The following is a 14,875-nucleotide window of genomic DNA, read 5'->3' on the forward strand; positions in this document are numbered from 1 at the left end:
TCTGAAACGTTTCTCAGAAATCTCATGGAAGTTCAGAGAAAAATGTCAAACAGCTTCTTCACATAATACAGTGTTATTGCATGTTATCAAGGATTAATTTTTTATTCACATGTTTTGTAGAAAAGATCTCAATTGATAGATATTTCTAAGAGATATTTAAGCCATTCATTCTTAGCGTTCCCAGAAAAAAAAAACAACTTTTTGTTTGCTCTTTGAGACTTGCAAACATGGATATCTATTTCTGAGCTTTCAAGTTAGTAAAAGGTAATTTATATTCTGAGGTTAATTTGTAGTCTCCTAAGAAATGAATATAGTTTAAAAAAAAAAAAACAAACAAATTGAGCCAGTAATTACATGTTTTGGCTTAAAAGCAATTAGCTTAAGGTATTAACTGCACTTTAAAAAATTACTGAATGCAAAGTTTTGTTTCTGAGGTAAAGGTTCGCTATCTCAGTAAATAAAAATACTCTGCGTAAAAATTAGCTGGCTCTGCAACAGCATGATGGCGGAGTAAAGTTGTTTAGCTCTCAGATCTAGATTAGGTTCATTAACACCTTCTCTTCCCCCTGCCCAACCCAGCAGGTTTATTTATTTTTGGCAATCAGCAGAAATTGGGTTTGCATATTTATGATTTTTTGTTTAGTTTAAATGAATTGTAATTACATAAGCATTAATCGGAGAGGGCTGAAATAAGAACTGTAGCTATGCTGTGAATATGTCAAGATGAGAACGCAAAGGTAAAATTGTAGAGGTCTCTTATTAAACTTTGACTGTTGAAAACTTACAAAATCAATTTGTTCTCTTTGAATTTTTTTTTTGAGGGGAGAAGGTATCAACTAGCCACTGAATCATTGCTTGATCTTTCAGATCAAAATAGAGAATATTTCAGACTGCAAGCCGTGTTCATACACTATCTTAACAGGGCTGTTGTTATATGAAAGAATTCTTGAGATAACACCTAATGTTTTTATATTAAAGAGTTCTTGCAGGAGAATACTGATTTTTATTATTTCATTATTTTGCCATGCTTCATCTTATTTGCGGTGTGATTCTATGTAATTTGAAGTTTTAAATAACCATAGCAAGACCAAAAAGAGAAGCTTTTAGCTTCTTAATTAGGGTTGAGGTTACAGGAGCAACAGGAATGTCATGCCAAGGTGCTGTAATGCAGAGATATTGTCTTGATATTTAGATACAATTTTTTGTGAAAATGTACAAAAATCTAAATGGGAACTTGCTTTGAAATAACTACTATATTTTCTTGAGGTGTCCCACTTACATAAATTGAATGTTCTAAGGTTTGAAAAATCATGAAATACAGAAATATTACATTCTCCCTTGTCCACTGGAATGCTTGCAAAAACCAGTAGAAAGGCAAAAAAAAAAAAAGCAAACAAAAATTCATGTAGAATGGGACTCCACTGTATCTCTTAATTTTCAGTTCTGTTCCTTCTATCCCCATCAATGTTTGCAAGGAGTGTTGTGCTGTTACTCAAACTCCATTGCTTTAAAGCTGAAGAACAGATTGCTATGAGTCTCTTGTTCACCTGCTCACGGAGCGAAAAATAGTAATTTTGCTTCAATGTTTCTGTGATACATAGTTGAAAGAAGTTATTATTTCTTTGTCTCCTATTTTTCTTAGTTAGATCGATTCAAGGAACCACCTGCATATGGACCTATGTGTGACATCCTGTGGTCAGACCCATTGGAGGACTTTGGAAATGAGAAGACTCAGGAACACTTCACTCACAACACAGTCAGGGGGTGCTCGTACTTCTACAGGTGATTATTGCTGCTTTGAATAGATTTCTATTGGTAAACTGGTTCTGGTTTTGCAGTATAAATGTTTGCTTGAACTTTGTGGCACTACTTAGGTAATTAGGCCTTTTTTTCTGCAGGCTGGCCTTGTTTTCAGAAAAATTCATGCTTGCTTTATTTGAATCTCTTCTGTTATGCGACATTGGGGAAACTCTAAATCACCTAATTTTATTCACCAAAGCCTGTGTAGTTTGCCTCTGTTCTTATAAGTTAGAGAATGAATGTGTCACTTTCAAAAAGGAGTACATAACTGCATATCTAGTTTGAAAATTAAAACTTCATTTCCAATGAAATACACCAGCACTGGAAAACTGATTACCTATGGTTCTGCAGGGTAAGTAAAAATTGTGATTTCCCCTATGGAGGTCCTTTTTTTCCTCTCAGTTTGATCAAACTTTTTCTTTTGTTGGTAAGTAATTCTTACTAAGAAATTCAGTATTTGAAGAGCCTTTGTTAAATGTTACTTAGTAATATCTGAAATGCAGACAAGTGCCTGTAATATTCTTGCAGAGACATATATGTACCTTGCTCTGACAGTGTAGAGATTTTAAGGAATTTCTTTTTTTTATTATGGTAGTTAAGAACAACATACAAGGACACCAGAGTAGCAAAACTAGCAGGGGAGGAGGTTAAATGGCAAAATGAGCAATGTATTCAATGAAACATTAATCTAAAAATGCATTTTTTTCAGGAGAAATGTGAAGATGTTATTGAAATGTTAAGAGGTTGTTGAACTTTTTGAAGTGAAGCTGTTCTGCTTCAGCCCTTGCTAGTTACACACAAATCTAAGTTTTCTTAGCAAACGCAGTGGAAGGGAGGAATCCAGCTCTTTCACTTGCCTTAGAAAATCTCACCTTTTACACTGACTGTAGCTGTTTAGTAACATGTCAAAAGTAATTCAGTGGCTTCCACCAGCAACCAGGTGACAGAGCTGCTGGAATCAACCTCCTTTTTGGTAACATTATCAGGAAGGTGGCAGATGGTTTGATGTTCAGAAATGAGATTTCTGGCTCCCTTCTCGGAGCCCTACTGCTGCAGCGTGGGGCCAGTGAAGAACAGAGCAGTTGGCTCTGCAGCCTGGGCTGCTGGCACCCGCCCCCGGGGGGCAAGTCCGGCAGCCACGCTTGGGTCTGTGACATCTGGGAGGTGCTCAGTGGATGTGTTTGGGCTTATCATGAAAGTTTGTACACTGCTGCAAACAATTGATCAGTGTAGAAATGGGCTATGACTGAGGAGTGAAATCATCGCTTATCCTCTCAGCAGCAGCAAATGCTGGAGTGTACCTGAGACTCCCAGGCACTGCACACGCAGGGAATAATGGTGATTTCCGCTCATTGATGTTTTGGCAGACATGGCTTGTGCTTAAATACAGAGCTGCTTATGTACTGGAGAAAGTTCTAGATTTTAGGTTGGGGTTTTTTTCAGAGGTCTTCTCCATACAGTTGCCATAAAATTTCCTTAATACGTATATCAGTTTCCTCCAGAAAATGTATCAAACCTAGTCTGTGTCCTGACGCATATTCAGAAAAGTGCATTTTCAGGAGAAGAGGAACTATTCAGAAGATAGCTAATTAATTATCAGGTCGTGTGAGGGACATATAATTGCTTGATGATTCAGTCAGTAGGCTAGCTTGGAATCACGTTATCTGAGTTTATATAAAGGTAAGCATTCCTTTTAAAAGAAGTACCTAGTTGCCTTGGAATATGACTAATTGCTTGCCTAATAATAATACCTGGTATAAAAGGTATCCATCAGTGTGGAATGTCTAATTTTCCTTGCCTTTTCTAGTTACTTCCTGAGTAAAGGAACAAATTTCCCTCAACAGGCAGCTTGGCTCGTAAAGGAAGGACTGAATTACTCAGTCCTCCTTCAAGAATGCCTCTTAATAGAATGACTCTGTTTATTCTTCACTGAATAAAATTTCTTAAGTTTCTTCAGTCATTTCCAGAACGGGAAGTTGAAAGATAGCAATGAAAATTTTGAATGAAGGTCAGGAAGATTTCAGTCATGCCTGCGAATCAGCAAAAGAATTTCTAGCTGATTAAGGTCTCCTAATCAATTGCAGGAAATATCTGTAATAAATAACTTTTGTTTATCAGAGATGTTCTTTATAATGACAAGTTGCAAGTTACTTTGCTCTGACTTAAAGTTATTTCCTAATACAAAAGTGCTGTGAGGAAAATAACAGTAATGTGGCTTTCTAACTGCGCATGCACCACGTTAACTGGACCTTCCATCTCAGAAGTGCACGAAATCCTCTGCATTCAGCCAAAACCCATTTGTGAAATGTTGGGCTATTTCTATGAGAAAGTATAGAGACCGTAGCTTACAGTAGTCTGACTAGCTTCTCACTGCATTTCTTACATGATCACTCTCATACTGCCTACTGAATTTCAAACTGATCCACTATTTTTTCAAGAAACGTCCCTTTATATAAGAGTTTTTGAAACTGCTTTGGCTAGTTGTAAAATGTCAGATCTTAGAACCATAGGCATAACCTGTCATTTAGAGATGTAAAGAATAGTCTGATTTTTCAGAAGTGCTCAGAGTCAACACTTAGTGCACACCTTTAGCATCTAGCAGCATTTTGTACTGTGGATTGTCAAAATAGCACAATGCCAAAGTGAAACGTTAACTGTGGAATATAAGGAATTAATTAAAATATATTAAAGTTTCTATACCTTAAAGAGAACAAAAAATGATAAGGATGGGATTTCATTTTCCCTATCTGAAGTTTAAAATTGTATGTCCTTTGTAGTTGTGGTCATGTCTGATGCAATTTTGTGGAAAAAATAGAAATAATTAATGTAATGCTGGTGGTTTAAATTGTTCTTTTATCATGAGTTAAGCTTTTCTTTCATCCATACCCAAAATAATGTGTTCAGAGTACATTATAAACAAGAGGGAAGTAATTTGTCCCAGAGTGATATTAGACCCATAGGCACACAGTTTTTTGGCTGATCCAGCCAGTAAAGAAGTTTTCCTGTTTACCAGATTATTTAGTTCTTGCCTTGAATTTTTCTAGCAAATACTTATTTGCACTTAGAAATTGGTATTGATCTTGCCAATGACCCTTTGCACTTCTTTCATAAGCTAGTGGTACAGTAACACTCAGGCAATTTTGTAAGAAAGAGGTTGGACACCAGGAAGAACTTCTTCACTGAAGGGGTGGTCAGGTATTGGAATGACTGCCCAGGGAGGTGGTGGAGTCACTTTCCCTGGAGGTGTTCAAAAAACACTTTCTGGCCTTGGATAGCAGTGAAATAATTCAACCTACAGATACTCTGGGGTAGAGTAATAATTTTGGCCCTAGAAGCACATGATTTCAGTGATGCACTTGACATGCAAGTTAAGTTTGTCAGCATGCAAAGATTAAAGAAATATCTGCTTAAAGCCTCTGAAGACTGTAGTGTGTTTCAGCTCAGGGTGGGAGGCACAGTTGTATGATTTTCATTTATTTATTTATTTATTTTAGTAATAGCATTTTAAACAGCTTCTTTTGCCCACTTTTCTGCTCTTCTTTCTCCCAGACCAGAAGCTTTTTGCTGCCCTCACATTGTCTGCCCAGATGTACTGGTAGAATTGCTTGTGTGCTCCATCAGGCCTGGGAAAGCATCCAGATTTGAAAGAACGACACTGCAAAAAATATGTGTTTATTTGTTCTAATGCAGTTCCCTGTCCCACTTCCCAGTGCAGCTCTGCAGACTGCACAGCTAAGAGCAAGCAAAAGCTGGTGGAAAAAGATGTTCTGAGTGTTGCTGAGGACAGCACAGCAACAAAGCATTTGCCTTTGGAGACTCAAGTGTGAGCCCAATGGATTTTGCAGGAATCCTATTTTATGTGTGCATGTAATGTTACAGAAGCTTTTGGACTAAATTTGAATGTTCTCTTTTGAAAGAAGTGCTTATGCCTCCCTTTTAATGGCATGAGGAGGGGCATGAAAAAAATTATGTTAATTCCATCTATTTTTTCCAGTTATTGGTGGAAAAACAATTTGAAAACATTTGCTATTTTGGCTCATGTTAGCAAAGTATTGCTTCTCTTTTAAAACTGCCAGAAGTAATCAGATATCATGCAAAAGAGACCTCAGAACTAGTAAACTATGCATGAGGCATGTTAATGAAAGAAGATGCCCAAGTAGGGAATATCGCAGTCACGTACTCCATGGGGAATAACATCTCTCTAGCTTAGCAGAGGGGTGTTTTGTTTTCTCTGTGAGTCACCGCTCCTCCGTGATTCAGCATGACACATGAAGGCAGGAGGCTGGGTCGCTCTGGAAAAGCCTGTTGCGTGGGGAATTTCTGTTTGTTTGTTTTCCCTCTTGGCCAACTGCTTTATTTCTGGCTCATCTGAGTTACAGTCTGGGCTCTGCAAAGCAGGGCAAGGAGGAGAGTGCTTCTGGAAGGGTAGCGCTCTGAAAAACTAGTAGGGAATTTGAGTGCAAATCAGTCATTTTAATAAAAAATATTAGAAAAAAGATTTCCAAGCAGAAGTAATTTCTGTAAAAGTTTGTTTCTGATGGCTTCTGCCATAATGTCTGTTTTGTTGGCTCTTTGTAGGACTTCTTATTTTTATCTGCTTTTTAGGACTTGTATTTTTGTGTAAAGGAATATTGTTTAATCTAAAGCAAACAGATACTAAGGAAATGCTGGATAGCATGTGTAATAGCTGCAAATGATGCAAAGTTTGCTATTTCCCAGCCTCTGCTTCAACAAGCAGGTCAAGAAAAATGCCTGCAAGTTGCTTTGCCTTTTTTAAAATAAAATATCCAGATAGACTGCTCATGGGTTGTGGTGGTCTGGGTAATAGGGCAGCTGGCATGTTGAAGGTCCCATGCTATTCACTTTTAAGAAAACAAGGCAGGAAGATTCTTTTTTTATAAATTTGCATGGAGCACTGTGTGACACCTCTGCCTTTGTAGGTGTGGGCCCTGTAGAATCAGCCAAATTCTGCTAGCAGAACTCTTATTTTCCACAAATTTATGAAGAACAAGATAATTAAGCAATAAAAAACCCCACCACTTTTGTACTTGAAATGGTAAGAAGAACCTATCATATCTATTTAGGAGTGTTTTTTACCACTTCATTATATCTTCTTTAAAAGCAGTACTTAACACTGGATGAAAAGAATACTATGGATGAAAAAAATGTAATAGCCTAGACATTTTGAGCAGCTGCACTGATAATGAACATAATCAACCTGTCTATCAGATTTTCATGATAGACCCCAGTTTTCAGAAGTTAATGTAAAAATTTCGAACCAAAATGTACCATAAGTCTGCATTTAGTCACAATTAATTATGAAAAGAAATGTATGCAAATCAATTCTCATTTGCCAGTGGTTTGAATGGCAGCCTGTCAGCAGATTGTTTGAGATTATTGCAGTTGCCAAAACGTTACCCCACGTAATTTGGGAATTGAAATTGTTTTATAATGGCAATCTTTTTAGACAATTCCAAATATCAGACCTGCATCTGAGAATACATGCTAGGTGGTTAAGTCCAGAAACAGCAGTATAGCATTCCACCGGGTTTGTAGCTTCGAGTTGCAAATGACATTTCAGCTTCAAAATACTCAGATGGTTTGGAAGCAAGTAGTATAATTTCTCTTGGATAAACTAAAGGAAGATAATGTATTAGATTGGGGGACCACAGTATGTAAGTTTTCATCTTTTTCATGCATGAAATTAGAAATGGATGGGACTGTTAATTGAGTGCAAGTGGGCTCTTAAGGTGATCCATGAAATCATGCCTGGGACAGCAGTTTTTTGAATCGTGTATAGTTGAGGTGGTTTTTTTTTGTTTTTTTTTTTATCTTTCTCAGTATGTTTAGCACAGATGTATTCAGTGAGCACATTTTTGGGGTTTCAAAAGTCACAGGCTTTTAAGTTGTCAAGGTGAAAGATAATTTGTTTATCAAAGAGATAAAGTTCAGGAAGATAAACATCTCCAGTTTAAAGATTGATTTGCCTTTCTTCTTTCTGTCTCCTTCCCTCTCTTTCCCTCTCTTTCCAATTAACCACCTTATTTTCTGGTGTCCATGAGTAGCCACTGCATGCAGTAGTCAGTGGGTGAAGTTTTCTGTTACAAGCAACTGCTATATTAGATTTTGCTTTTTTTGACTACATTAAATCTTAGATTAATAAAAGAAAGTACCTGTTTTATGACAAGCCATTGGCTGATTGTTGTTATGTAATGAATTGCAGTTTCTAGCATTCCTTTCCAAGCAGTTATGAGGTGAGATTAAAAAAGATGCTGCTGGTGATGTTGTCTCTACTGAAATCTGCCTGCAGAGCAGGCGCTGATTTAATGAATGATGTATGTTTTATGATACATTTTTTGAAAGCTAGAGCTCTGTGTGCTGCTTCTGATAATGCCATAAACAGATGCTATTACTTTTTTTTCTAACAGTTACCCTGCTGTATGTGAATTCCTACAGCACAATAACTTGTTATCCATACTCCGAGCTCATGAAGCCCAGGATGCTGGGTAAGTATGTGTGGAGAAGGGGCAATAATAATAATTACGTATAATGGCCTATCATTCCCCAACAAAGCACAAAAAGGAAGAGCAGATGTGTGAGAATGAACTGGAAAATATAAGTTGCAATAGCTCTCACTTTTGACTAATGCTACAAAAATACACACTGGCATTACAATGTCTTTTACATTATTATTAGTGAGAAGACTTAATCAATCTTTATATATGCCACTTACTTAGCCTTAGTGATTTTAACTGATATAAAATGACCAAAATTTTTTGATGCCAAACAATGACAGACATGGAAAGAAAAACAAATTCATTACAGAAAAAGGTTTGTAAATGTGCCAGAGTATTTTAACCTACTGGTTGCCATGATGCCAGAGAAGTGATTAGGCTCACAAAGGCCAGAACTGCCATCTTTTAGGACTTTTTCAGCTGCCTGAAACTTTTGGGCCTACTGGTTTTATACTTCATAAAAAGATAAAAATTGGGGAACTCAAGAGGCACATCAATTTTTCTACAGGAGTATCATTAATGAATTCAAGAAATCTAAGCCATTGTATGCAAAAACAGTCCAGGTCAAGCATGAAGTGGTGTTGATGGTTCCCCATGAAACTATTGTCATTCTAAAGATAGAATTTTTTATGCTACTTAAAAAAATTACTTTAAAAGCCCCTCTTATTTGAAATGTACCATACTTGCTCGATATTAATAAAGGACTGGAATCTGAATAGCTTTGCATATCATGCATAAATTAATATTATTGTGTTTGTTTGGAGGTAGAAACTTTACACAACTTGAACGGCATTAAAAGATAAATAAGTGGCATTGTAGGAATAAGGTCAATATTCACTATGCATATAAAAGGCTATTCTGAACGTTTGAATTGTCATGACTTCAAAATGGTAATGCAATTAAAAGTAAGCTATTACTGTGCCTGAAATACCGAGCATGAAATACACAAGGGTAATGAAATTTCATTTTTCTTGTATTGCTTTCCAGTAAAGGGTGAAAAAGAAAATTTTGTTGAAGAGATTACATTGAAACTATACAACTTTTGTGGATGTTTGCTAAATTCTTAGGTTTCTTGTAGCTGAGGACTAAAGAGCAATGTTTGGTGTACTTGTGTCTAAGTACTCTTTGCTTTCTTTCCAATTACTTGCAGGTTTAATGCTTGATTTTTTTTTTTTTTGGTCCAATAAATCTTTTATTTTTCATGAGGCAGTATGGTTAGGTAATGAAAGCATGCAGACATTAATAAACTGGCTGATAGAGTGGATAAGATTAGACACGGCACTGAAAGTATCGGATGCCCCGTTTCCCCTTCCCTTCTCACACCTTCCATGTCCTCTGGTCTTGCCATGGCTTCCATGCCTGGAGAGGGCAGGCAGTGGGAGGCTCATGGGGGACACCCACTTCCCTTCTGAAGGCAGGACCTTTCCTAGGCATCTGCTGGTGCTTGCTTCACCCACAGTCCCACCGAGGGAAAGTCTGGGAATGTCCTGGGCACTAAGCAGATTCACAACAAAACCCACCTCTGGCTCACTGAATTTTAGACAGAGACACAACTTTCAAGCATAGATCCCTGGGCATGTCAAATGGTTATAATGAGAAAATCTGCAGGAAATACTTCTTTCCTGTGGCTTTTAAATAGCTCGTGTGCGTGTTTTTCAGTCTTGGCATTTGCTAACAGCCAGAGCACTAATGTACAAGGCATTTTTTGCACTGTATGTGGTCAGTGACAATTATACATTCAACTCTGGGTAGTAATTAGTATCTTCTCTTTTTTCTTAGGTATCGTATGTACAGGAAAAGCCAAACAACAGGCTTCCCTTCGCTAATCACAATTTTTTCAGCACCAAACTATCTAGATGTATACAATAACAAAGGTAAGAATTTAATTCCTGCTAATGTACAGTAGACTGTACTTCTGTTTACTCAAATACGTTGGTGTCTTTTCATTCCTTTATTTATTAGTTCATGCCCATTTTCATCCTCTTTTATTAGTTCATGCCCATTCCACTTATTATATAATACAAACCTAATTAAATTTGTCACAGGCAGATGTATGTCTTTGAATGTAACTGTGTATTTTAATATGCCTTAGGATATTTCTGTATTTTGACTGCAAGTTATTAAGTAAATGTTACACGGGAAGCAAAACAGCTCTATTAACGAAGAAGTATATTAAGAAATGCTCTGGGTGAGATGTTTAGAGCCTAGTGTTCCTTATAATTAATTACCTGTTCCTTACTTCTTTCCAACGAAATTGTTGGAGTTTATATGTAGAAATTGTCTAGCCAGTTAAACTTTGACAGGTCATGAGTGGCTAAAGCATGGGATGGATGCCCGAGATCCTTTACGTTTTGGGGTTTTTAATCCTTGACCACTGAAATATAGGAAATTAAATATAAATAGCCCAAAAAAAAAAAGGTTACTACAGAAATAAGAGTCACTGGTCACTGTATAAAGGCTCCACTGAATACAAGTCTTTGCAGCTCCTCTGAATTTATTCATTTATTGTATTCCTGGAAAATTCTAATGAACTGGGAAAAAGAATCATGTTTCTAAAAATAAAGTTTTCTAATAAACCTGTCCTCCTGTATCTTGAAATGAGCAGTATTGTTTACTTTCTCCTAGTCCCCATAATGATAAAATTATTTTTGTTTCTCTGTAAACAAAGTAAAATAATTATTTCTCAATTATATTCTTGAAAGTTGCTCCCTTGCAAAGATATCAGTTTCTCTTGTGAAGGGATATTTTTAATCTGGATGCTTGTTTGCAGAGGAAGCAAGCAATACTTCTTTTTACACTTGCAAAAGAAAGCTTTCTTCAGGCATCATTTTACGTTATAAAATTTATAATGTAAAAGCTTTTATGCCATGAACTGTATGCAAGGGAAGGAAACACTTCACTGCTAGATACAGGGGTTTGTACACCTCAGATTTCTCAATATGCCTGTTAACTTATGGAAAAATTCATAGGTTATTCTAGAAAACCATGCAAGCAGAACCGTCAGTAGCTACTTTTATAAAAGTTAAGGATGTAGGGGCTCTGCTAGCAACCTAAGAAGTGCAGGATGAAGTAAGGAATTTGTCATTTTCTTGGTAGGATCATTGCTATTGGTGGAGAAGTGTGTTCACTCTCCTGGTTGGCTGCTTTGGGTCGAAGGCTGAGGGATCACAAGTCTGTACAAGGAAGGTGGTAGAAGCTGTTCACCTTTTGTTTCTTAGGCGTGGAAGCAGTTCTGTGCAATGAAGGCAATGGGTGAATTATGTGAAACTTTGTCTTGAAGGCAAATGTTAAAAGGAAATGTTCAAAACCTTGAATTTGAAACTACAGAGTTTGGGTGGTAAAGAGAAGTGCCTCTCTATTATCTCAATTTCCAAAGAGAGGGTCATTTCCCTTCTTCCAGGATTCTCCACTGTGGCAGGCAGGTCTTATAGGTGGTGGAAAGCCTATTTTGATGGAAAGCTGTACACCATTTGCTGAGAGCTTATCTGTGGCCACAGCTGGAGTTGGTGTACACTGCCAGTGATACCTGCTCAGAGTGAGCTCAGGCAAATCAGCACTGATGCCACATCAGCACCCCTGTGGCACTCCTTAATATATAACTTCTTGTAAATTCAGAGGCTGACCTTTAGCAGCTTTGAAATTATCTCCATTGAGTTTATCTGCCTCCTTTTCTCTCATTAGAAGTTTTGACACATTATTTCATGTGACTGATTGCACTGGCTCTTGGCATTTAAAGTACATCATGCATAGTTATCATGCTGCATTGCTCATACATCTTTATCTGGATAGTCTATGGGTGCTTGCTTCCCTCTTCAAGGAAAAAAACCACTATCATATAGAATGAGTCCAGAACATGGCTACTTGTTGGCTTCCTTGGTTTGCAGCAAATGAATTAACTGAGAGCACAGTTTCTGACTGATTTCGGGAGAAAAAGGAAGATATTTCCATCCAGAGGAATTGTCAGGGCAGTTGCTCTAGCTGACTCATCATGCATTGGTGCAGAACCTGATTGATTTCTACAGGTCATCTGGAGGTTTGGTTATTGTAAGTCCTTGGAAAAGGAGTTACTCTCCTACTAGTAAGCACCTTCCTGTCTAGTATGCATTCTCAGTGTTCCTCTGGTTGTCAGCCAACAAAGTCACCCTGAATAAATTCCTGAGAGGCTCCAGCTCCTGCTGACATGAAACGTGTCATTTTTAAATGCAGTATTGTTTAGGATAAAGAATTTTTTTTAAAGCTGCAAGAGGCTAAGAATGCTCATTTTCTACCCCGGGTTTATAGTTCTCACACCTGTTAAAACAGATGTAGTTTCTTGAGCTTCTTCAAAGTACTTCAGGAGTGGACCTGTTTGCCAACTTTATCCAGGGGCTCCTTCTGTCCCTGCTGGAGAGCAGCCATGGGATCAGATCTGGGATCAGGTATGTCCTCAAAGAGCAGTAGGGAGGCAAGTATCTCAGTGCAAAAGGCTTTACAGGAGTGGCTGAAGATAAGCTACCCGAACAAGCCTGTGTTCAGCAAATCTACTCTTAATAATGCTGCCATGGAGCCTCTGCATGGGTTGTCTCACAGTGCTGACCCACCTTGGGAACCTCTCCTGGTTGTGCTGGGTTCTGGCACCCAAGGGAGTTTTCTGTATCCCTCTGGTTGCTGTCTGTGGCCTCGTGCAGGCTGTGTGTGTTACTCGTGCACCACGTGGCTGCGGCTCCTGTCACAGCCCCCGGTCACACACACGCAGCTTCAGGTGCCAGAGTGAGGTTTTGCAATTAGGAGGCTCCTGTCAGGGCTTCCCTCTGTTAATAATGGAGACAGAGAGAGAGGCTTTCAGGGGGTGATTCAGAGACTCAGAAACTGCATCGATATTGGGAGCCTTGTGTCTTCCTTTTTCCATTATTATCCTTCTCCATTACTGTTATTAATTCTTTCCATTTTCATTATAATGGAAAGCATTGGCAAAGGGAGGGAATTTTTACATGTTTTTTTGGCAACTTCTGAGCTACTGTTCAGTATCTTCATAGCTTTCTCAAACATTTCTGCTTTAATTTATTTTATTAAAAGGCATAAAGATAATCAAAGATTGCTATTAGTACTCGTTACAAGACATACCAGTGCATTGGTGATTCTTCTAAGACTACTGCTTCTGGAGAAAAAGCTTATGCAAGAAGATAAATGTTAATTGGATTGTGGTAGTTACCAGTAACTTCAGGGCCTCAGAGATCATCTGTGCTGATCAAGAAACTCTGAGAAAGTTGTGTAAGTACAGATTTGCCCCTGGGCTCCAGGGTGCCCATAACTAGGAGAAATTCTCAACAGCAACAGAATAAGAGGGTGCCAAAAATTACCTTGTGGTATGATCTGGCCTCGTATTGTGTATAAACTTTCTTTCATGCATTCAGTATTTCTTAAAGCCTTAATTAGAGCTTGCTGTAATGCTGTTTATGCACACCCCCCAAAAACTTAAAAAAAATTCCAAAAATCAAATGAAAGATTCTACAGAAGTTCTATAGAGGCAGAAAAGTTACTTGTAAAACACTGGTTATACTGGCATTTTTGTGTCTGGCTGTCACTTCAGTGTGTGCTTTTTGGCTGAGTGAGCAATTTTAACTTGCTGTTTAAAGACAGACTATTATCTTTTGACCACTTTTAAATGATTAGGTTTTGTAGTGGAGAGAGAACCACCAGAGAATCCAAAGTTATCAAAAAAATCCCCAGCATAAAGTTTCTTCCAGCATGCTGCAACATATTTGCATTGTTTCCAAAAGAAAAAGCAAGAAAAGAAAGTCAGTATGCAGGAGAGTTTGGGATAGTAGAGAAATTGAAACCACCTGTAAATCTTTATGCCTGTTAATGTATCATAAGTTATATGTCAGTGAAGTGTGTATAAAGTATCAGCATGAAGTATACCATGGAGAAGTGTACCTGATCCAGATGGATCTAACGGGAAAATTACTTTCACCCGGAAAAAATAAGAGCAGTATACCTGGAAGACAGCGATGATCTCTGAGAAATATTAGCCCTTTGAGGGGAAGAAGAGAGATGTAACCTCTGTTTGCCTATCAGTTTTCTTTTATGCCTTATCTCTGCTGCTGTGATGAGTTCTTGTCACGGAAACAAAAGCTTTTAAAGAAGAATTGTCTGGGTATCTAGGCCATCTCATTGTTGATGCAGAGAAGTTTGCCAAAAGTGATTTTTGCAGTCCGTTGATTAAATCTTGAATGCTATTCTGCTGTTTCTTTGCTACATGCAGTTGCACATGTAAAATAATCTTTAAAATTTTATAAGGAAAGATATTTCCACCTACAGTTATCTTTGCTTTTGTATTGGATTATTTAGACCATTGCCTTGTATAGTAAATAATTTTTTCCTAAATAATTTTTTGTCCTTTGATAATATTTAAACTCTTTGAGCATTTTACTAACCCTTATCCCTGACCAGATTTGGGCAGAAAATGCTATGGTTACTTAGCAACTCTAATTGAGAAGGCATTGTTTCCAGTTGCACAGTTAATGCTGAAGTTAATTTGGCATTAAATCAGAAATTGAAATTCTTTCTTAGGTGTGAAG

The 14,875-nt window shown here is 37.6% G+C and overlaps 1 protein-coding gene across 2 annotated transcripts in view; it reads left to right on the plus strand.

The window, feature by feature from the left end:
- The window catches only part of PPP3CA (protein phosphatase 3 catalytic subunit alpha), a 171,359-nt gene that overhangs the window by 131,102 nt on the left and 25,382 nt on the right, over nt 1-14,875 (plus strand). For both annotated transcript variants that reach the window (XM_068187497.1, XM_068187498.1), the window contains exons 6-8: nt 1,643-1,782; nt 8,229-8,306; nt 10,095-10,189. In XM_068187497.1, the coding sequence (XP_068043598.1) occupies nt 1,643-1,782; nt 8,229-8,306; nt 10,095-10,189 (313 nt within the window). The remainder of the gene's footprint in view (nt 1-1,642; nt 1,783-8,228; nt 8,307-10,094; nt 10,190-14,875) is intronic.

This window comes from Anomalospiza imberbis, chromosome 4 (assembly GCF_031753505.1).
Source record: "Anomalospiza imberbis isolate Cuckoo-Finch-1a 21T00152 chromosome 4, ASM3175350v1, whole genome shotgun sequence".
In the NCBI taxonomy this organism is placed as follows: domain Eukaryota; kingdom Metazoa; phylum Chordata; class Aves; order Passeriformes; family Viduidae; genus Anomalospiza; species Anomalospiza imberbis.